We start from the raw sequence: 25,182 nt of genomic DNA, 5'->3' as shown, positions 1-25,182 counted from the left end.
TCACATTATAGAACCTGATACCTACGAAGTTGGGAAAAGATGAAGAAGGGCCAAAGTCTTGTATTAAGGAAAAATTTATTCATTTTTTAGGACCTGTGCTTTGCTGAAATAGCCAACATTTGTTACCTGATTAAACTGAGTAACTTGTGAGGTTATTTCAGGGATCATTTAATTGTCAACCACACTGAACACTGGTATTTTGTAGAAATCTGGTTGGAGAAGGTCTCAGCTAGTGAGTTGACATTCATCTGGAGCCTTTGATGGTCTATTAGATTGGAACATTGAAGGTAGACTCCTTGTTTCCGTTTCCCTTCTTGCTTCCAATAAAGCATCTCTGGTACACGCTCATCAACCTGAAATGTCAATGGGGTTTCTTTGTGCACAGAAGCAGCTTGACTTGAAGAGTATTTCCACCAGCATTTGAAAAGCAGAAACACTACAAATGCTGGAAATCTAAAATAAAAACACAAAATGATGGGAATACTCAAGCAGAACAGGTTGTATTTATGGAAAGAGAAATCATGTTAACATTTTTATGTTAAGACCTTTGTCAGAACTTTTTTTAAGTAATAGGTTTGATGGGACTAGAACAAGCTGTGACAATAAATATGCCAGTGCAGTTCTGTTTGTTTGTTTTGGACAAGAAATAAAAACATGTTGTGCGGGGCTGCGACCACTCTAAGATTGGGAACTGCGGAGAGGAGATCTGCCAAGGAGCTGATAGCTTGGATGACTACGGCTTGATGTTTGCTGGTGGGGTTATAATGCAAAGGGAGGAAGTGTCTGATCCCTGACATGAGGCCTTTCGAAATAGAGATCTGTCCCCCAGACTACAAAGCATCACCCTTATCACAAGGTATGGACAAGCTAGGCTATAACTTCTCTGTGCAATAGCTAGGAACAATACTGATGTTCATTCTTAATGAACCGAGTGCAGCATGTCAGAAGGGCATAGGTTAGAGTGCACGAGTGGAATGGAAAAGTCCTGACGATCAACGCAGCATCAGCAGGTAGCAGTGAATAAATTTAGAGTGGGTAAGTAGGCAGAGGAAGTGAATCAGGAGAACTGAAGATGAGTGAAAGGTCCACAGGTAGGGCTGAAAGCTCCTGGACAGAGAAATGGATACAGAAGCAGCGTTAGCAAAGTAGAGTTCAACATCATGTCACAATCAGAATTCCTGGCAGGTATCACCTATGGGATGCAGAGTTTCGACCCATTGCTGAGGCCTCTAATGTTTTGATATTATTAAGAGAGATTATCCAATCACTGCTTTTGTGGGAAATTGCTCTGCAGAAATGGTTGTTGCAAATCCCACATTATATCAGTAATCAAAAAACACATGTATTGTCCAGTATGAAATTAATCTCCTTTCTTGTAGTTCTGAATGCCTCATGGTGATGCCAGAATGTTACAGTCTGCCACTGAAGCATCATTAACTTCAGGGAAATGTCTTTTGAAGCAGAGTTCAACACAATGCCATAACTACTACATCTTTAGCATTATGTTGTGAGCATACATTTTCCAATGGATGTCACTATTTTTTTCTAAATCTATCTTACATTATGTGTTGTTTAATCATATAAAATATTTTTGTCAGAAAATCTGTACTCAGGCCAAAGTATGTATAAAGGTATTTTCTTTGAAACCTTATAATCTTGAAGAGTGTACATGAAATGGATCATAAACTAGATAATTCTGTGGCTGTCCTCTGTACCTTACTGGCTACTTCAAGCTCACTTCCCCCATTAGTGATCCCTCACTACGGCAGAGTAGTGGTTAGCACAACACTATTATAGCTTGGGGGCTTGGAAGTTCGGAGTTCAATCTCAGTGTCCTCTGTAAGTAGCTTGTCCGTATTCCCTGTGGAATACTGGGCTTTCCCTGAATGCCCAGTTTTCTCCCACGGTCCAAAGACGTACTGGGTAGGTTAGTTGGTCATTGTAAATTGTCCCATTATTGGGTTAAATCGAGGTTGTCAGAGGTTACTGTACCAGGTGGCTGAAAGGGCCAGAAGGGCCAATTCCCTGCTATAACTCTAAATGAATGAATAAACAAACAAACAAACAAACAATCAATCAATCACAACCCTGGAGGATGCTGTTAGCCGGAAACTCATTGGAGCTAGCTACGTGAATACAGTGGCTCAAAAATAGGTAAGAAGCTGGATATTCTGTGGTGGGTGACTGATCTCCTAACATCACAGGTGTCTGTGCTATCAATGCAAAACTAGTCGGGAATACTCTCCAGAGCCTGGATAAATGTACAAGTACTGTGCAGAAGTCTTGGGCACATGTATATAGATAGGATGCCTAAGGCTTTTGCATAGTCCTGTCGTATTTTTATGTATTGCACAGTACTGCGCTGCGAAAGAAAACAAATTTTGTGATATTTGTGAGTGTTGATAAACCTAATTCTGATATGGGTGTTTGTTGTGGACTGAGAGTGGGAGGGGGGGCAGGGAGAGTGAAGTCATGGTTGGGAAAAGGGGAAGGGAGAGGGGAGGGAATGGAAAGCACCAGAGAAACATTCTGTAATGATCAATAAATCAATTGTTTGGAATCAAATGACCTTACACAATTTCTCAGGGATACATGTATCCAAAGTGGTGCCACCTCCCCACCCCTGGCACTCCACCTGTCCCAAATCCCTCCAGCGGCACTCACTCGTCTTTCCCACCATTCTTGCTCTTGCTGGATTTACAAACTCACTCATCCGTTAGTCTCGTGAGACCATGGATTTGCTCCTTGGAAGGTTTCCAGGGTGCAGGCCTGGGCAAGGTTGTATGGAAGACCGGCAGTTGCCCATGCTGCAAGTCTCCCCTCTCCACACCACCGATGTTGTCCAAGAGAAGGGCATTAGGACCCATACAGCTTGTCGCAGAGCAATGTGTGGTTAAGTGCCTTGCTCAAGGACACAACATGCTGTCTCAGCCAAGGCTTGAACTAGCGACCTTCAGATCACTAGCCGAACGCCTTAACCACTTGGCCACACGCTGTTTACAGTTTAATAAAAACACTGCTGTAACTCACCTGGATGACTCTGGCATCTGTATTTTCTACTGCCAAGAATGGTACCACCACCTGCAGTTGCACACTATTCTGACTTTGAAATACATTGCCTTTCCTTTATCTTTGCTGGGTCTAAGTACTGGAATTACCCAGGTGGTAGCACTGTAGGAGCATCTTCACCAGAAGGACTACAATGGGTTAAGGAGGTGACTCACCAACACTTTCTCAACAGCAATTACTGGAGTGCGGGGAAGGGAAGGAACAATAAATGCTGAGTTTGCCACCAGACAACAGAGATATTGCTTCCTGAATACTTATCGATGTATCTTACGGAGCTTGGGCTGCTGATCATGACAACCACCATGAAATTCCCCTATCACACACCATTTTTTGAAATAGCTTATATTAATTTGAGTCATAACTATACTTCTAGTCAGAATAACTGATGCCAAGATTAAGGAAGGCATTTTTGTTTGTCTACAAATCAAACAGGTCATCAATGACAGGCAATTCGAAGCATTTCTAGTGGGACCAGAGAAAATTGCATGGAAGGCATTCAATGATGTTGTTGAAAATTTTCTTGGCAACTACAGAGCACCAAGCTACACGCAGCTGGTTGGCAACATGCTTCAAGCATACAAAACCATGAAAATGCAACATTTCACTAAAGATTCATTTTCTGCATTCCTATTTAGACTTCTTCCCTGCAAACCTTGGTGCTGTTAGTGACGAGCATGGTGAAAGGTTTCACCAGGATAATGCGGTCGTGGTGTAATGGTATCTGGAAACCATCAAGACTGGCTGATAATTGTTGGACACTTCAGCGAGAAGCCTCAAACACAAATCCTCACAAAACCATTAAACGCATTATATTCAATAAGAGTTAATTTCTTGTTTCTCCAAATTCTCACATGATACAAGTAGTCTGATATTGTATTTGTGTTTAGCTTCAAGCGGTCTATCATAAATAAAATAAAAATTCTGAGGAAGCAACACTTTCAAAAAAAATTTGTTGTCCAGTGATATTAATAAAAGCTCATGAATGGGCTGGAGGCAGATACAGAAGGCAATCAATAGACCTTGCTGGGCTTATGAGCAACTTGAAATAAATAAAGCAGAAGTGCGGATCTGTGGAAAATTTTGGATCCCTAACTAACTAAGAAGATTTGCTGATAAAGTATTTTAAATTAAACAAAATTTCCAGCCAGAAACCAATGAATAGTTAAATCTGCTATTAATAAGAAACAAGAGCTCTTACTTCAGAGCTTATTGAGTAGCAAAAAGAATTAAGTGGAGTCAGCTGAGTGGAGGATTCTGGGTCTCATTTGCATATTGGACTCTTTTTACCTAATTCTATGTAGGAGTAGATACCTGACCTTGTTATTGCCGCAAGACTGTTCTTGCTCAAGTGGCATTTACTACACTGCCTCAATGTTTGATGGCATTCAGTCTCTTTAGATTCCGGACCTTGGGAGAAGACAACCTTGGCAGCTGAATTATCAGACCATATTGCTGCTTCACCCATTAGGGCTTAAAAAAGAAAGTTAAAAATGCCATCAATGGAGCCAGTATGAATGCTTCTTTAATCCTTGTCAATGGATTTTGATATTGTTACAATCGGGTTTCAGAAATGAATGATTATTAACTCTCATTATTGGGAAAAAAGTGCTTATGTGTATTAATTCTGTGCATTTACAGTATATCAAGAATGGAATGTTATCTCTACGCCACTTCTAGTGCACACTGCTTGCCCTGTCTTCCTGTGCACCAGCTCTGAGTTGGAATCTCCCCTTAGGCCTCAGCTTCCCACTGGGTTTGTTACCCACGCTCCCCATGACTTGTCTGTGAGCTCACTGGGTGAAGGTTTTTCTGTCCATTGTATACTTTCACACTAACGCTGAACAATTTATTTGTAAGCTGCAGAATTGCAGGCAGGAGCTTTTTCAGTTTGTACTGTCACATCAGATCTAGTAGCATAAACTCATCAATTTAAAACCCAATCAAAATTATGATTGGCTTCCACCAATACACCTGCCAGTTAGAAAATTAATTACAGCCGGCTAACATTGATCCTTCCTGTTCATAGGATTTGTTACACCACTCTGTGAGAGATTAAAAAAAACATGATTAAACCTCACTTCACTAATTTCAGTGCATAATTCACAATGTTGCATCAGATGGAGGTGATGTGTTGCAGATGAGTTGTTAAACCATTTTCCTACTTTTCTGTCACGTGGATGTAGTGAATATTATGATGTAATTTTTGAAAGAATGAGATTCTCCTAATGTTTTGGCAAGCTGTCATCCTTAAGCAACAAGGATGATTATTTGTGAGTGTATATGGGCCCATATGTGTCAAATTGGCTGGTTTACAACAGCATTTATAATTCAAAGCTGTTTAATTGGATGAAAAGTAACAACTCGTATCCTGAGGTTATGAAAAATATTGTACAAGTCAATGCCTCTTTAACGTGATCACTTGTGATCCTGATTTTGATCTGGGACTAATTATTCTCTCTGTTCATCAGGCAGTTTATACAACCTCCTACTCTGTTGCATTGGGTTATTTGCCAACAAAAGTTACCATCACAAATGATGTTACCTACACTTCTCCCTCAGCAGTGAACTGGTATTTGTGTTGTTTGATTGACTTACTCGGCACATCAGTATCACAGTTCATTGTATTAAACAGGTGACTTCCCCCTGTAACAGGACTACTTTTGCCTTTGGGATACCATTTTCATAGAAGAACAATATCAACATTTCATACTTATTCTAAATCTTTACTTTTTTTTTATCACTGACATTTCCAGAAATGGTTAATCTTTCTAGCTCAAAAAAGGATGTGCTGGATGAACTCAGTGGGCATGCAGCACCTGTGGAAGGAAAGGAAACAGCGATGTTTTGGGTCAAAACTCTGCATCCCATAGGTGTTGCCTGGCCTGTTGAATTTTACAGCCGGTTGCTGGTCTAATGTTTTCCAATTGCTGCTTCTCTTTCCATGTATTTTCTACAGATGTAGACTGTAGAACTGTGGCATAGGCATTTCAACCTTCCTCTATTTCACGTGTATAACATAAAAATAGTGTGTAATAACACATGGGTTTGTAGGTCTTGAAATCACATCATTCTGTGAAAGAAATGGGTACTTTATTAAGTACCTCCTGTACCTAATAAAGTGATCATCAGTGTATATTCATGATCTTCTGCTGCTGCAGCGCATCCACCTCAACATTTGATGTGTTTGCATTCAGAGATACTCTTCTGCACATTACTGTTGAAATGATTGGTTAATTGAGTTACTGTTGCCTTCCTGTCAGCTTGAGCCAGTCTGGCCATTCTCCTCTAACCTCTCTAATTAACGAGGCATTTTTTTGTCCTCAGAACTGCCATTCACTGGATTTTAATTTTGTTTTTCTCACCATTCTCTGTAAACTCCAGAAACTGTTGTTTGTGAAAACCCCAGGAGATCAGCAGTTTCTAAATACTCAAACCTCTGTTTGGCACCACCATGGTCAAACGCACTTCTAATAATAATAATAATAATAATAATATTAACTTTAATTTTATAACACCATTCATACATTAAGATTCAGGCTCAAAGTGATTGTGGATAGATCAATATAGTCATAAAAATGCAAGATAAAATTAACAATCATAAGTAAAGACAGAGATTATACAGAAAAAATGTAATTGAATATCCCAAATTATATAAATATAATCAACATCAACAGGCATTAAGTAGTCCTATAAGTAGGCCAAATTAAAAAAAGTAAGCTTTTAGAAGTGTTTTGATACTTTCCAAAGTACTAGCCTGGTATATCTCAGTCGGTAGAGTACTCCAGATTTTTGGTGCAGAGGAGCAAAAGGCCGCATCACCAGTTCTTATATGCTTGGCTCTAGGAACACTCAGCAAACCAGTATTCATGGAGATAGGATTACAATTAGGGACGTAAAGCGATAGAGACTTCAAAATACATGAGGGAGCTAGATTATTCATAGCCTTGTATACATATTTTAAAATTGATCCTAGAGGACACAGGCAGCCAGTGTAATGAGGCCAAAACCAGTGAAGTGTACTCAGATTTTCTTTTTTTTTGGGTTACAATTCTTGCTGCTGCAGCCAATTTATATCTTTCTTAGGCACTCTTGAATTACAGTAGTCTAATTGGCTAAAAACAAAAGTGTGCATCAATTTTTCTGCATCTTGTAATGTTATAAGAAATCAAACTCTTGCAATGTTTCTTAAATGAAAGAATGCTTAGATCATATTTCTTTGCCATTCTTTTGTTCGGTTTGAACAAACCTCTTGACCATGCCCCCCCCCCGCCCCCACCGCCCTGATGTTTGGGTTTGATTTGATGTCAACATACTATCAGAATTAGAATCAGAAAGAAGAAGAAAAGGTAAATAAATAAATAAATATGTAGAATAGATTAAAATCATGCAAAAACAGAAATAGTGTTTATTAAAAAGTGAGGTAATGTTCATGGGTTCAATGTACATTTAGGAATTGGATGGCAGAGAGGAAGAGTGTGTGCCTTCAGGCTTCTGTACCTCTTATCTGATGGTAACAGTGAGAAAAGGGCATGCCCTGGGTGCTGGAAGCCCTTAATAATGGACACTGCCTTTCTGAGACACCGCTCCTTGAAGATGTAGGCTAGTACCCAAGATGGAGCCAACTAAATTTATGACCCTCTATAGCTCCTTTCGGTTCTGTGCAGTAGCCAGAGATGGTACAAATTACCTCCATGTCACCAATCACAAAATGGATATTATAGAAACAAGGAAAACCTACAGCACAATACAGGCCCTTTGGCCCACAAAGCTGTGCCGAGCATGTCCCTACCTTAGAACTACCTAGGTTTACCCATAGCCCTCTATTTCTCTAAGCTCCATGTACCTATCCAGGAGTCTTTAAATAGACCCTATTGTTTCCACCTCCACCACTGACGCTGGCAGCCATAGGAGTATCTTCCTTCCCCACAACCCAGCATTGTAAATGTGAAATGTACTTTCAGCATTTACATCTCCTTTCGGTATCAGGAATTTTTTGTTTACCAAATGATTTGGAAAACTTCCTGAAATGATGAAATAATGTCTATTTTGTGCCAGTTGAGGTCAGCAATGTGACTTCTCAATATGTCATAAACTTGTAGATGTTACAACTGTACCTTCTTGACTTTTTCTCCTTAAATTCAAATGAAAAGACTAAAGGGAGTGAAAAGCCATCAGGCCAAGCATCTCTTATACTAATTCTTCCTTTGTAAAAAACCAGTTATATTTTGGATACTGCTTTTATTCTAGGCATCGATCGTCATCTATATTAATGTAAATTCCAAAAATTATTTAGAGATACAGCACAATGACAGGCCATCCCAGGGCAACAAGCTCACACCACCCAATTGCACCCATGTGACCAATTTACCACTAAACTGAACGTCTTTGAACTGTGGGTGGAAACTGGAGTACTTGGACGAAACCCACGCGATCACGGGGAGAATGTGCAAACTCCATACAGACAGCAACAGGAATTGAACCTGGGCCACTGGCACTGCATTAGCATTACACTACAACACTATGCCACCAGAAAATGTGTAGCATCTGCTTCTACTCATAGTGTTATGGAGAGATTATGGTATAAAAGCAGGTGTATTGACACAAGACCACACTTACCACCAAGCATCTGCTTTTACATTTAATCCTACCTTAATCATTATTTCCTCTCCAGATTTTCATCAACCTCCAACTTTGATTTTACCACTCTTTTACACATGAGTGAAAATTTACTGTGGTCTTTAACCTTCAACCTGCAGCTTTTTAGGATTTGGGAGACAAACTGGAACATCTGGAGGAAACCTACATGGTCAGGGGGAGAATGTACAAACTCCCCACTGTTTCTACCAAGAAAATTGGAAAACACTGAAGTAACATCCTTAAGGTCACTTGGTTGAATGATTATTCTTCCTTTAGCATCTGGCCAAAAGCAACATCTACTTTTTCACTTGGTGTATTAAGATAAATTGCTCAATTTTCTGTTGAACCCAATTTATAAACTCACAATACGCTGATTAAAAAAACCATTATCATCACTGATAAAACAGTATTTTTGTCAAAGCAGTTTTCTTCTCCACTACCTGGAGAAGAAGACCACTTCAAAAAAAGTGTTGTTTGCTCTTTTTCTGACAGGTATTTGTTATTCCTTCCAGGACTCTGAAAGAAGAGGATTAATGGGCAAAATTCACAAGGTTCAAGATATTGTCATTAGTGTTCAGAACATCCTGGATGAAATAGCATCGTTTGGTGAAAGAATTAAAAAGTAAGTATTGCAGTTTGGTCGGAGCTCTAATTTTATTTTCTCAACTTTGATTATGCTACACTTCGCAGATAATTTTGCCCTCATTTGAATGCACCAGTTTGAGATAGGCAATAAATTCTGGCTTTGCCAGAGATTCCCATAACTTCTAAATGAATAACAAAAATAAATTTGCACAATCACAACAATATGATGTTTGCCAGTCAGTAACTACTGATAAACCAGTGAAATATTAAATCAGTTATTTTTAATACCTGTCCAAATATGTTCCTGCTTATGATTTCCCCCTGTAAACTGAGACAATCTAACCTAGCCCCGTGAGGACCTAACCTGGATCCACAGCACTTCCTCACTAGTCAAGACGGCACAGCAGCGTATACACTTTCTGAGGAGATTGAGACGTGCAAAGCTCCCCACTCCCATCCTAACAGCTGCATCGTTGTGTGGTACGGAAGCTGCAAGGCATCGGACCACAGGACTCTACAGTGGACAGTAAAAGCCGCCGAGAGGATCACTGGGGTCTCCCTCCCTGCTGTTTGTGGTACTCACTGGGAGCATTGCAGACAAAGAGCGCATACCATTGTTGAGGATTCCTTTCTACCATCCCACAATCTCTTTGACTCACTACCATCAGGAAGGAGGTGTAGAAGCGTCAGGACCAGGAACGCTGGAATGGATAACAGCTTCTTCCCTCAGGCTGTGAGACTAATGAGTACTCGTACAGCTCTAAGGTTTTATTGTTAGGTCAGTGAGCTATTTGCTGTTTACCTGTGCTGCCACATTACAGGCATTTTGAGTTATATGTTATTAACTTATTTATGGCAATATTTTCGTGCTATGTTTCGTGGGAGCACTGTATTCTGGAGGAACATTGTTTGGTTGTATATATGTACAGTCAGATGACAATAAACTTGAACTTGTAATGCATATGATTATACTTGTGTTCCTTCTTGTCACGTTCGATGCCACAGAGGTTGATCATCTCCACAGAAACGCTATCATAGAAGACGTCAGTTTAACACCTTGTGGATAATAAATAATTATTGGTGTGATTGGTGTAATCTTCTCCCAGAACTTTTGTACCTAACTCTAATTCAAATAGAGTTCCATAAGACTGTGACATATAGGAGCAGAATTAGGCCATTCAGCCCATGGAGTCTGCTCCCTAGTTCAATCCTAGCTGATTTTCTTTCACTGTATTGGAACATTTAACACATGTAACGCTCAGCTATATTGGCTCGTATTTATCTAGGGGAAACCCCGTCCGCTGCCCACCTTGTCTCCCAGTTATTTTGGTTGCTGTACAACTGCCACCTGATTCAGCTTCAAACATCAGTCATCAGCCAGCACACAATGTACGTTTTACCAATTATACTTTATAGATATTACTAATTCTATGAGATTAATAGAAGTTCAATACAAAAAAAAAGGAAAAGGCGCCAGACTTATCAAAGTTCAATTTCTTCGTGCACACGTTGGAGCTCAGGACCCTCTTCGGGACCACCCTGATCCCGTCGACTTGCAGCTCGGGACCACCTGGAGTGATCCACCTGAGCTTTCCCCGCACGTCTGCAGGTCTCACGGTCTCTCCTCTGACTTCCTGCCAAAAACCCCTGGCTCCCAGTCATATGAGACAGCATATTCCCCAAGAAAGAATAACATGGACACCCATTAGCTCATAGTACATCTGCTATCTGTTATAACCCAAGCAAAGTGCTAGCTGGAGACTTTCTCAGCATTGAACGTAACAAAGAAGCCATTTTAATTACCATACATAGTAACATAAAAGAAGAAACCCCTTATACACAGAACAGTACAGCACAGTACAGCTCATTCGGCCCAAGGTGTTGTGCTGATGCTGCAATCTACTCTAAAATCAAACTAACCCTTCCCTTCCATGTAACTCTCTATTTTTCTTTCATCCATGTGTCTAAGAACCTCTTAAATATCCCTATTGTATTTGCTTCTACCACTATCCCTGACAGCGTGTTCCATACACCTACCATTCTCTGTGTAAAAAAAAGCTACCCCTGCCATCCCACCTAGAATTTCCTCCAAACACCTTATAGTTATGACTCCCCCATATTAGTCACTTCCACCCTGTTCCACATTGTCCTACCTTCTCCCTGTAATCCTTAACCCCTTACCAATCAAGAGCCTTTCTTCAATATGTCCAATGAGTTCTCCTCCACAGCAGTATATTTAACAGTTTCACCACCCTCTAGCTGAAGAAATTCCTCCTCATCTCAGTTCAAAAGGGACATCCTCTATTCTGAGACTATGCTCTCAGATCCTAGGCTCTCATACTGAAGGAAACATTCCCTTCACTCTATTCTACCCAGATCTTCCAGTATCTGGTAGGTATCAATGAGATCTCCTCTTATAAGTATAAGGGGTTTCTTCTTTTATGTTACTGCGTAGGCTAATTAAAATGGCTTCTTTGATATGTTATAATTAAAATGGCTTCTTGTTATGTTAACTGCTGAGAAAGTTCTCTCGCTAGCAGCTTGTTTGGGTTATATTATTGATAAGGGGGTAAACGAACCAATTGGGATAGATATTATTCTGTCTTGTGTGTCTGTAAACTACTGTGATGCGCGGGTTTTTGTGGCAGAAGGCGCGATGGGGAGAGAGAGAGTGGACGCGGTGCTGTGACTGGCTAATGGGGTCGGACCCTCAGCGGAAGTCCGAGGTCCAGGGTCTTCGGCGAGGAGAGGAGACGGAGACAGACTTGTGTGGAGCATCTGGTCGATCATCGTGGTTGGTCCCAGGCAGCGGGTCAAAGTAGTCAGAGGGGATGGAATGGTGAAGAGAGGATCGTTACTAGAGCTCCAACCGTTTGTGCACAAAGAGATTAAACTTTGATAAGTTTGGCGCTTTTTATTTTCCTTTTATATTTTATCTCTATTAATCATATCATTCCAGTAATATCTATGAATTGTAATCAATTAATTGTATATAGTGTTTTGACTGTTATTTGGCGGGGTGGGGTACACCACAGAGCTTCCACACAAACTTTATTACCCAGTTTGGCGGGGCCGAAGGCTGCTTCCCCTAGACGACAGCGAGTTGAACGAGCTTGATGCTTACCGGGGGGCTATATAAGTATTACTTAATTTAATTCTGTACAGGCCCAGAGCTATCAAATACTCCTCATTAAGGACTTGCACCATCAACGACATGCCCACTTCTCATTGCTACTATCATGAAGGAGGTACAGCACTTATGTCTCAGGAAATTGTATATAGCTAGGGTGGCAAAGACGTTTGCACGGTATTGTATTTGTCAACATAAGCGGAGAGGAAGTCTGCTGGGAGCAAAGGATGTTAGGAATGGCGTGGGTGAATCAGGATGATCATCACTCACATAGGTCATGATTTTCTGCAGCAGCAGCAGTGGAGTGCAATATATAAAATTACTACAGTACTGTGCAAAAGCCTTAGGTACCCTAGCAACATACATGAGCCTAAGACTTTTGTACAGCAACCTAAAGATTCACACTGGTCATTTTAGGAGCAGCTTTTCCTCCTCTCCTATCAGATTTCTGAACTGTTCATCAACCTTGCAAACTCTACCTCAGTATTCCTCCTGTGTGCTGTTTGTTTATTTATTTATTTATCTGTTTGAAGGCAAGTCATGTTTATAACATAGCAACCTTGGCAAAAAAATTGTCACAGGGCAATCTCATCATCTCATTTCACGGCATGTTTGAGAAATAAATGCTTGCTTTTACCTCTACTTTACTACCAGTTGTTCCGAAGAACATTTTAGCCTTAGAGATTAAAGGCCAATTAATATTAACCCCTGCAGGCATTAAATGCTTGGATTGAAATCCCTTTCTAAAATTTAAATCTGTTGACTTAAATTTTAAGACCATAAGAGATAGGTCATCTGGCCCATTGAGCCTGCTCCACTATTCAATCATGGCTGATCCATTTTTTCCTCCTCCTCAACCCCATTTCTTGGCCTTCTCCCTGTAATCTTTGATGCCATGTCCAATCAAGAACCACTCAATCTCTGCCTTAAATACACCCAACGACCTGGCCTCCATAGCTGGAAGTGACAAGAAATTCCACAAATTAACCATCCTTTGGCTAAAGAAATTTCTCCACATCTCTGTTTTGAAAGGGCGCCCCTCTATCCTGAGGCTATGCCCTCTTGTCCTAGACTCTCCCACCATGGGAAACATCCTCTCCACATTTACTCTGTGTAGGCCTTTCAACATTAGAAAGGTTTCAATGAGATTCCCCAAAGAGTTTAGTTTTAGAACTAAAGTACACTCAGTGGCCACTTTATTAGGTACCTCCTATTCCTAGTGAGGTAGCCATTGAGTGTATGTTTGTAGTCTTCTGCTGCTGTAGCCCATCCACTTCAGGGTTTGACGTGTTGTGCCTTTGGAGGTGCTCTTCTGCACACCGCTGTTGTAACACGTGGTTATTTTCGTTACTGTCGCCTTTCTGTCAGTTTGAATCAGTCTGGCCATTCTTCTCTGACTACTCTCATTAACAAGGCATTTTTGCCCACAAAACTGCCACTCACTGGATGATTTTTTTTGTTTCTCATGCCATTCTCTGTAAACTCTAGAGCATATTGTGCATGAAAATCCCAGAAGATAAGCATTTTCTGAGATAATTGAACCACTCTGTCTGCAATCAACAATCATTCCACTGCCAAATTCACTTAGATCACATTTCTTCCCACATTCCACTGTTTGATCTGAACAGTAACTGAATCTCTTACGCATATCTGCATGCTTTTAAGCATTGAGTTGTTGCCCCATGATTGTCTAATTAGATATTTGCATTAGTGAGCAGGTGTACCTAATAAAGTGGCCACTCGGTGTATAGAGTTTATGCATAGGTATATCATTACTTTAAAAGTAGACTTAGCATCAAGCAGTGAATCAGTTGTTCAGCATTGCATTAAAGTAACATGCACGGGCATATAACGGCTGGTATAAAATGAAACAGGATGACTGCTTTCAGGGCCAGAGGACCGTCAAAGAAAATTAATTTCGAAGCTCCAAAGACACAGAAAGATAAAAGTGAGAATTAGCACAATCCCTCCAAATAACCATCTCACCAGTGTGGACGTGGAAGTTTGTTGGCTGTAATCTCTGCCATACACTGAGTTCTTGTTTTTTCACCCGCTCCCCAGTTTTAATTATTGCTGTAAGGCTGCAGAGAAGCTAGTTCTTCAGGTGTGGAAACAAGAAAGGGCAGATAGTCTGAAAATTAAACTCAGACCATTCAAGAGCAAAGACAGGAAGCACTTATGCACATTACTCAAATCCTCTAACTTGATTAGGATTATAATCATCCTGTTACAGTTGGATCATTTGCTTGGTAGAGTGAAATTCCAATAATCCTTTATTTAATTGGCAGAAATCCCAATTGTTTAGTTTCTGGTACACTGGGTACAACTACCCAGTACAATAGACAAGAAAATCCTACTCCACCACAATGCCAAACTGCAGAATTAATGGAGCTTTATGGGACAGTGATCCATATCATGTTTGTTGTTTTCTAAATTTCTAGTAATTTAATAGTATTACAGCACTCTGAAAGTGTGCAATTGAATAGGAATTGAGGGTTTTATTAAGGATATTTTATTAGTAAGATATTGAATAACGTGGAGAAAAAACAAATTCAGATATCGATGAGCCAAGATCCAATTGAATGCCCGCTTTGGGTCTCAGGGCTATTTGCTTTGCTTGTGTTTCTTGTCCTCCATTGTTTTCAGCATCACAAATATACGGTGGTTTAGTGCTGTTTGGTTGCTTCTGCCCACTCCCTGCTCTGTTTTCCTGAAGTGTCACTGGGGATTAGTGCAGAGCTCACCTTGATTGCTGTCAACAGTCTGGAGCTGTCATTTGACCTGGCCTGCTACTTGTTTTCCACAGTTCAGTGCCAGTTCCTGGCTCAGCTTCATCCTTATTGGACATCGTGTCTCAGTGAGCTGCAGTTGGCTGAGTTAGTCAAATACACAACATCTGCAGGTTTTTGATTAACATGGAGTTGCTGATTTTGTTGAACAATATGTTCTGCCTGCTGTATGATGTAGGTATTTAAAATTCAGAAGTTCAGCTGTCAGCATTCAGTGATCTGATCCAGACTCTCTGCAGTCCAGTTGTCAGATCTCTGCAATTGTCCTAGGGACTAGTGCAGTCCCAAACCGAACACTTTCATGAGATCTAATGGAACAGAACTGAGTTATGCTTGTAAATCAAAATTCAACCTTTGATACAAAACTTTACATTTTATTTTTTAAAAAAGCATATTTCTATAGTGGTGATAAAATAACAAATAGCGTCTGCAGCCAGATAGTTAAAGTAAGTCTGTCAGTACTCTGCAAAATGGCGATGGATGTGGGAGATGTACATTACTGCACAGAACATCCTCTTGAGAGCAACGTTGTAGCAGATATCAGAGTAGTTGAATGAGTATTGTAAATGTCTCAGTTTACAACAGAAATTATAGTAGAAAAGTTTGACAAAAAGTCATAATAAGAGAAAATTCATACAGAACAGAAACAATTCCTTCGGCCCTCCATGGTCATGCTAGTTAATATACCCTTGTATGCAAATCACATTTTCCATCAATTGGCCTGTACCCATTGATACCTTGGTGTTTCAAGTTTTTGCCTAGATACATTTCAAATGCTGCATGAGTACCTGCTCCACCACACATCCAGGCAACACAGTCCAAATTTCAGCCACCCTTTGTGTGAGAAATGTTCTTCCTCATATCCCCACTAATCTCTTACCTCTTACACGAATTCTGTGTCCTCAAGAAACCTCTGCCCCTCAATACAATGCACCTTTATTAATCCCTGCCTGCCTCAGATATTGCATTCCTCAACTACACTTTGGGTGAAAGAAGTATTCTTCTAATCCCCCTGTAACTCTCCCCTCTCCCTGACCTTTGTCCTCTGGTTTTATGCATCTTTGTTATAAGGAAAAATGTCTTGTTTTTTCAGTTTGTGTTCCTCATGATTTTATCAAGCACACTATCAAATCTCCTTAACTTCTTCTGCTCTGAGTGAAACATCCCCAGTCGATCCATTCCCATGGTAGGTTAATTGGTCATTGTAAATTGTCCCACAGTTAGGCCACGGTTAAATCAGGGATTGCTGAGTGGTGTGGCTTGAAGGGTCTAGTCTGTGTCCCAGTGAATAAATAAACAGAGAGATAGATAGATGAACAAACAAACAAACTGGAAAGATTCTCCCCAGGCAACACTCTGGCTAACCTCTGCACCCACTCCTGTCATCTCCTTTCTACAGAATGGTAACCAGACGCAGAATTCCAGGACAGGTGAGTGAACAGGGAGTGTAGATCCATGATTTTTCATCACTAATAGATAAAGATACCTACAGCTTAAGAAAATTAATTATCTTTGAAAATATAACCTTTCTCCAGCTAAGACCAAGTTTACTAAGAAAGAAGGTATTCATATTAGGATTCTCCTCTGCTGCCTGTTGATTTCAAAGCTGATATGTGGGAATAAATTATCTCCAAGCTCCCTTCTTTCATGTGGAAAATCAAATATGGCACAAGAAACTAACTTTTACAAAATTCCGCCAATATCTTATTCCGGTACTATATTTTAAAGTGAAACACTCCTTTTATTAAAAGTTGAGTGTATTGATCTAGACTAGTGATTCCCAAACTTTTTTTGGGTTACCATCCCCTTGGCTGTCAGACCACATCCCAGCGCCCCTCTCCTTTTCTGGCTATTACATAAAAACTATAAAGAATTTTTGATATATGATGAACAGTGGAAGTAAATAGGAGCTGCAAATTCTAAGCAGTGACAAATAATTGCAAAAATATTGAAATCTATTTAGTTACAAATCAAATTATTTCTTTAATTACAATAAATACAATTTTCATCAAAAATTTTAGAGCACCCACATTAGTGGTACAACTGTTCACTACCTCATTGCTATTTTACCTTTCATTGAGATGGATGGGCTTGGTGCAGTGATACCAACTTCTCAACATCAGGCTGAATATCTCTCAGAAGGAGCCTCAGATTCCCATGTTCAGTAATTTGCTGCCTGTTTTGTTGCTTCGAAAGAAGTTGGGCGACTGCACTGAAGCTGTGCTCCACTAAATATAATGCTGGAAAGTCAATAAAGAACATCTTGGCCTTTTACCACAGTGCAGGATAGCGTTCAGAGATTTCTTTCTGCAACCAAAAGTCTTTCATGATTTTTTTTTGGAACCTCGGCTTCAGCTCAAAGTCATTTTGTAGCAAGATCAGTTCTTCCTCCATCCTTCCTGTTAATTCCTCTTTACAAGTGTTCAGGAATGGATTTATTACCCAATCTGGAATTTAGATTCAGAGAAGATCCTGAAATTTCTCTGACATGTCTTTATGTAGCACACCCAGTTAGGCACAGTATACTTGAAGATTATCATCTGGTATTCTTCCTTTCTCTTCCAACTTGGAGAGGCTCGGAAATCGGAAAAGGTTGCGACAGCCAATGTTGTACTTTAAATAGGGTTAACTGGGAGAGAAATGCAGAGATGACTGATTTGACTTTGATAAGATTCATATTATTTCCTTGCAATTGAAGATTGATTTCATTAAACTTTGCAAATAATGCTGATAACTAAGCAATCTCATACTTAATGTTCTTGATTTGATTGCTGAATGAAGCATTCAAGTCTTCAAAGAATTTTATCACAGTTTCAAAACTGCATAAAAGCATCTCAGGCAGTTTCCTTTAGAGAGTCACGTAACCTCTGTGTGCAACAAGTGTGCAAACTTACATCATTCTCAATACAAAACTCTCAACATAGTCAACAATTGAGAGCATAGGACCTGATTTTATTTACCATTGTGATAACAATATTTAATGATTTATGCAGCCAATCACGTAAGTTTTTTTTGTGACAAGATGTTGTCTGTGAATTACAGAGCAAATAGTAAATATGTTAGGTGCAGTTTTTTTCAAGAAAATAATAACCCCACGATGGCATCCTATCATTGATGGTACCCCATATGTTGCACAAGCAAGAATATTCATGAGCGGAATGTACTTCTCTTTGAAAAATTGCTCAACAACCTGAAATTTTGACTCTGCCTCCATCTCTGTTTCTAGTTCCCTTGCAAATATTAAGTCTTGAACGATGCTTTCATCTTTTATGAAGCGAATAAAGCCACAAGGCAAAGGTTCATTGCCTGGCAAAGTTGACTCTTTGAACTGCAGAGCAAATTCTGTTGTCCTAAGTATATTACACAATGTATCTTCCACATTCTCAGACATTTCATCTATTCATCTTTGAACAGATGTGTCGCAGAATGGAATTGCTTTAATTATTTGGGTCTGGTAACTATGCAAAACCTCCCTTACTGCTAGCAGAATCAGTATGATGGGGCTTTCCAGATTTAGCAATGAGCAATGAAATATTGTATGAAGCTTGCAGACCATCACTGTTTTGTTGTGAAGTGCTGGCAAGCATGCTTTAAAGTGGTTTCTGTTTCTGAAAGTTATCACAAAGTGACTGAGAATAAGACATATTCTTTGCGCTTTATCAAAGTGTATTCTCTTCAAATGTTCAAGGAGCCTGGAGGGTTTTATTGCCTCATTTGAAAAAAATATCTTTTGCATAACATTGGCCGCTGTTGGTTGTTTGGTGCTGATGTAAATCCATATTTCAGATACTCCACACTTCTTCTTTAATTTGGTCTATCTCTACCATTTTTGATAGGAATTGATATCCATAGTCAGTAGTCTATTGTTTAAGCCCAACATCAAACCCTACGATCAATAAAGGGGAAAGTTATGACAGCACATAACTCAGGTAAAACCTGACTCTTTGCCTGATGGTACATAAAGTGGGGCAGTGATATCCTGGTTGGGCATGGGCTAGATAAATGTAATCAAGACCATTTGTAAGGGAAGATACTGAACTTTGCCCCATTCAATGCCATACCCTAATTCACAGGAATTGCAAATTTGCACAATTAAAGCATGGTGTTCATACTAGTTAACACTGTACTACAGTAGTGAACAACAATAATGTGCGGGCCCCGAAATAACACAGTTTCTTCAGTCCAGATTTTTCATGATATGCCAGATATAAAAGTATCACATGGCTATAACGCACTTCGAACAAAGTCTAAGAGAACTGTGGGTTAGCAAGAGGTGAGGTGATTACGTGATCATTGTAATCAATAATGAGGCAGTCAGGATCAAAAGCTTATAATAGGTAATTCATTTCTTAAATTAAGCCTGTAATCCCTCAGCTGCCTTCCAAACTACTGAGTGCCTCCCCTCTGTCCCTTGGGGAGAAGGGGGAGCGATATCGCCCACTTTGGGAACCACTGAACAGAAATCAAGAGATTGAGATTAGGATCTATCTTGTTGTTGGACTTCCTGTTGAGTAGAATAATCTATATCTTGAATTTCAGAATTGTGCGTTGGATTTATCAATTGGAGATTTAGCTGCTTAATAAATACATAATAATATTAATTCACCTTGGTGGAAGTGAACATGACTTTAGTAACATACTTTACTGCAACTACCTGTCTTGCACTGAGCAGATCTGACAAATATACACAAACACAATTCATCATCTAGTGATTATATATTGTTGTGAATTAATCAGCTACAAATGGATCGTATTCATTGATTTTGTACATAATCAATCCAATGAGTCTTTGTAACTTGCAATAACTTTTGGAATGTATTGACAACGTGAAACCCACAACACAAATTAGAAGCATGCATCAATTAGCAAATTTAATCTGTAGGATTCACTAAAGCACAATTGTTTTGCTAGGCCGCACGTGTATGAATATTCATTTGAGGCAACCTTGATCATATGTCTCAACATTCATTAGGTGATCAATCAGCCTTGTCATAGACTTTGACAATTTACAATTAGTCATTTTCAAAATTAGATTAAGAGAAGAAATTTGAATTCTCTCCAGACAGATTAGTTCATTTTGTGTTGACTTCACTGATCAGTTTAATGTAAAAATTTTCTGCGTATCTTTAAAGGGAGAAACCAAAATGTCCCTTTCCTCAATAAACGGTTAGAGTTGCCGTGAATAACTTGTGGATGCTTCCCAATGAAGCCCTGAGGATGTTGGGGTGTAGATGAAACTCAGAATCCCTCAGGTTGATTCCATTACTATGCACGGTGCCTGTTTAACCCTGGAGAGAGCTTGTGCATGTACTGTGGATTGATGATTAAACTGGTAAAAATTAGTTGTCCAACCTGTCTCCTGGATTTAACCCATGCGTTCCAGGCAGTGACTGGGAGAGGCTGGTTGGTGCTTTATATATGTTAATAATTAAGAGGGACATTAACTGCATTTTTGAGTTTAACTCTGAGTGCATGGATTGCCTGAGCTTTGTGAAATGCACTGATGAATCTATTGAGGATGTAGAACAATCTGTCAGTGAGTAATGGTGTAATAATCAGCAATAACGCTGTGGCTTCAGAGCCACTTTTTCGCGCAACTCTTGGAAGGGTTTGCTAATAAAAGTTGTGCTTCTTTTAGAAAACTCTGAAGAAGTTCTGAGAGAACTAGTTATCTGTTCAGTCTGAACACTTTGGTCCTGCCTAATTGCTTTCAGTAGCCAGCAGGTCTCTACAAAGACTTAACAGTGAGAGGTTCTCTTATGAACATATGAATTAGGGCACTTGGCCCCACAGACTTGCTCTGTCATTGCTGATCTGATTGTAATCTTAATTCAGCATTCCTACCTTCCCCAGAATCTTCTGCTTCCTTTTCTTCTCCAGAATCTCCCTACCTCCACAATAAAATAATTCCGTTTACTGCTTCCATCACCCTTTCAGAATTAGTAATCCAAATATTCACAAAATTCTGGGGGAAAATTTTTGCTTCATTTCTGTCTTAAATTGTCAACTTCCTTATAGTTAATCCGAGGCCCCTTGTGACAGATTCTCTCACAGCACTGCAGGATCTAAAGAGGGAGCAGGAAAGATAACACCAGGATCGAAGGGAACAAGTTCAGCTTACTTCTAACCCACCTTCACCTAAACAAAAAGTATTCCACGATGTAACTGGATTTCACTGGAGAATATAACTTGCACTTGGAGCATAAGACAGAACCTCAGTTTGCTGGAGGCTAAGGTTGTGTTGTAGGCTTCACATTGTCGTTATGTTCTAGCAATTAACAGTGGTGCTAAATCTCCTGCGGCAAGACTTGCTATCGGCTGGACTGAATAGACTTTTAGTGTCTGTGACTGTGGCAGTCACCACAGACCTTGACTTCTACTCTTTGTGATTCTTCAAGGGATTTGCTGGAGATTTTGTAGGAATTTAAGATCAACGGTTAACCGTATAATAAGTTGGGTGTTGGAGTACAAAAAGCCAACAGATGGGCCAAGTAGCCTATCTCTTCTGCAGGATTATCCATAATGTTATATAAAGTCGCAAACACGAGGAGATCTGCAGATGCTGGAATTTCAAGCAACACATAAAAATTGCTGGTGAACGCAGCAGGCCAGGCAGCATCTATAGGAAGAGGTATAGTCGACGTTTTGGACCGAGACCCTTCATCAGGACTAACTGAAAGAAGAGATAGTAAGAGATTTGAAAGGGGGAGTGGGAAGGGGAGGGGTAGATCTGAAATGATAGGAGAAGACAGGAGGGGGAAGGGATGGAGCCAAGAGCTGGAAAATTGATTGGCAAAAGGGATATGAGAGGATCATGGGACAGACGGGAGGCCTAGGGAGAAAGAAAGGGGGAGGTGGGAAGCCCAGAGGATGGGGAAGGAGTATAGTGAGAGGGACAGTTATATAAAGTGCTTCCTTTGATTCATTGGCAACTTCCATGTGAGTTTTAAAAACTTGTTTCACCATGTCAATGTCACTAATCATTTTACAGTGCATTGTAGTCTGAAAGGCAGGGAATGAATTTCAGAAGGAAAGGGAAGTTTCCTCAATATTTGGAATAAATTACAGAGTGTCTGAATGCAGTCACCCAGTCTGCGGCTAGATTGTAAATAAACCATAATTCTATAGAAGAACCCACTGAATGCTTGCTCCCACACCATAATCATTAACACATTTTGTTGAGAGTGTGGGTCCTTTAAGTATAAAGTTATGAAATGTGGATGAATGCTTTCACTTGTACAGCTGTATAGAGGAGAACAGCAAGCCAATCAGATCATATTATTTCAATAAACTATCTACTAATAGGCTTGTGCACACATCAGAGCTCATCAGAAAATGATAGAGTGGTATATTGTCACAAGAATTTAATCTGATCTGACAACAATCTTCAGTTTGCACATCATTATTGTGTTTTACCTTCTGCCTATGCTAATCCTGGAATACATTATTGAGTAGTAATTAATTATTGCTTACTTTATTGACAAATAGAGAGAGGTCTACATTCTCATAACGATAATGTATTTAGTATATTCTCTTTAGCTTCATCCCAGGTGCATTGCCATGTACCTCGCAAGTGTGATAATGAGGATGTGAGCATGTTAGCTGATGTATTTCCCTAGGGTCGCAAGGATTTCAAACAGAAGAAATTAGTATTATGATTCTTTCATTGTAAAATGCATATATTAATGTGAAATGATTAAAGTTTGATTACACCATGCCACTCTGGGTTTTTAATTAATAAAATTCTAGTTTTACGTGAAATAGGTGAGCTTTTTCAGGCCATTTTCATTCTGTTCATTACACAAAAGAGGATTAATTCTGCATTGACACACAAGCCACATTCAGGATTATGTTCCAGTTACCCTGTGATAAAATCAACTCGTTTGGAAAGTGTTTGTTTTCAAGCAGTTGTTGTAACATGAAGGACTGAACGCAAGAGTATCGGTCAACGTTCAGACAATGCAGACGGATTCAAGCTGGAAGACAAGCCCTGATAATCAATACCAAAAGGGATCTTGCAGCAATCCCCTCTTACAGTGATCCAAATTGCTCTCCCATTGTGACACCATATTCATCATTCAGTATTGCAGGACAAAAGTCTTTGTTGATAGACAACATAATGTATTTAACATGATGAGATACAGGAAGAAGTAAGGGTGCTTTTGGACTAGTGTGACAGTTCAGGGAGGTACTGAGGGAGTGTGGTAATGTTGAGGGAGTTTGACATTCTGTGAAATGCTAAAGCAAAGTCCATCTGTCCTTTCTGTTGAGCATAAAATAGTCTTATGGCTCTGTATTAAAGCAGAGCAGGGGAATTTTCTGTTCCACTTACTGATAGCTAGCCCACAACCAACATCTCACTAAGAACTAGTTCTGATGAAGGTCTTGGGATCTGCAATACTATCTGTTTCTCTTCCCGCAAAGGCTGCCATACATACTGAACGCATCTAGCATTGTCTGTTTCCATAGTCCAGCACTGTATTTTTGTTTAATTTTCGTCTCACTCCAACAAGTTACCTGGCCACGGTACAATTTCTGTTGTGGTATCTTACTGTGTATAGTTTATCTAACCATGTTTAAAGCAGAAAGCTCTTCATTTGGGATCTTCAAAGTTTATGAAATAGCATAAGCATTATAAGCCCTGCTGTCTTCCACTCCTGTAAGTTTTTAACTGGTGATGCCAATGTTTTCTTTATCCAATTACAACAACTTAGGGAATATATCTTCCAGCAGCTTGTATAGTGTTACACTGGTGTGAGAACCCACAGGATTTCCAGTCCATTTTGGGTGCATCTCTTGGTGACTTCAAATGGCATTTGGTTCATATGTCGATTTTCACCTCTGTTGCCTTCATAGAAGGTAAAGGCCTCAAAGTAGGGCCTGTTTATCACTAATAAGAAGTTAGAGCTATAAAGAGGGTCCATTGGTGGACAGTGGGAGCGCTCTCGTTTTCTGGCAGGTCAGCTCACTTTGATATGTCAGAGCTGCTCAGTATCTTTGCTAGGGAAACGCTGACCAATTCTACAGGAAACTTCAACAACATGGAATGCTGTTCCTGTGGAAACAGTGAAAAGTTTGGTTCACTGTATGGCCCTCCCCACTTGCCAGAACAATTGCTGAAGTGACCTGCTATCAGTAGTCTTTGGTTGGTTAAGATTTATCGTCCAGTAGTAGTTAGGTTTCTGCCTCATATGTTGTCACCTCACCCATCAGCAGTCTGTAATCTAGCAGCATCACAGCCTGGTATGGAAACACCAATGCCCTTGAAGGGAAAATTCTGCAAAAAGTAGTGGATATGGCCCAGTCCATCACAGGTAAAGCCCTCTCCACCTTTGAGTACATCTACACAAAGTGTTGTCGCAGGAAAGCAGCATCCATCATCATGCATTCCCACCACCCAGGACATGGTCCCTTCTCGCTGCTGCCATCCGGAAGAAGGTACAGGAGCCTCAGGACTCACGTCACCAGGTTCAGGAACTATTATTACCCCTCAACCGTCAGGCTCTTGAACCAAAGGGGATAACTTCACTCTACTTGTCCCATCATTGAAATGTTCCCACAATTTATGGATTCAGTTTCAAGGACTCTTCACCTCATGTTTTTGATATTTATTGCTTATTTGTTTATTATTATTATTTCTTTCATTTTGTATTTGCACATTTTGTGTCTTTTGCATATGGGTTGAATGCCCAAGTTGGTGCTGTCTTTCATTGATTCTATTATGATTATTATTCTATTATGGATTTATTGACTTGCCTTGAAGAAAAGGAATCGCAGGATTGTATATTGTGACATATATGTACTTTAATAATAAATTTACTTTGATTGTTAATTGCATGAAGCTGGAAAATGTTGGTCTTGCACCATCATTGCTCTATTGGGATGGGAGGAAAGATAAAGCACTATGGGATACAGTTCTGTGCTCCAAGCCCTGAGCAGTGTTTTGCAGGCGCTCAGCGTCCGCCTTGTCTG

At 39.9% G+C, this 25,182-nt stretch overlaps 1 protein-coding gene across 11 annotated transcripts in view; it reads left to right on the top strand.

The window, feature by feature from the left end:
- The window catches only part of LOC140209797 (multiple C2 and transmembrane domain-containing protein 2-like), a 485,848-nt gene that overhangs the window by 434,717 nt on the left and 25,949 nt on the right, over positions 1 to 25,182 (top strand). For 10 of the 11 annotated variants that reach the window (XM_072278281.1, XM_072278276.1, XM_072278273.1 and 7 more), the window contains one exon: positions 9,219 to 9,328. In XM_072278281.1, coding sequence (XP_072134382.1) covers positions 9,219 to 9,328 — 110 coding nt within the window. Of the gene's footprint in view, positions 1 to 9,218; positions 9,329 to 9,638; positions 10,237 to 25,182 lie in introns of those variants that run through there. The other variant, XM_072278282.1, reaches the window with a different exon arrangement.

The sequence above is a fragment of the Mobula birostris genome, chromosome 14, assembly GCF_030028105.1.
Source record: "Mobula birostris isolate sMobBir1 chromosome 14, sMobBir1.hap1, whole genome shotgun sequence".
Taxonomy (NCBI): Eukaryota; Metazoa; Chordata; class Chondrichthyes; order Myliobatiformes; family Myliobatidae; genus Mobula; species Mobula birostris.
This window is presented reverse-complemented; position numbering and strand designations above follow the sequence as displayed.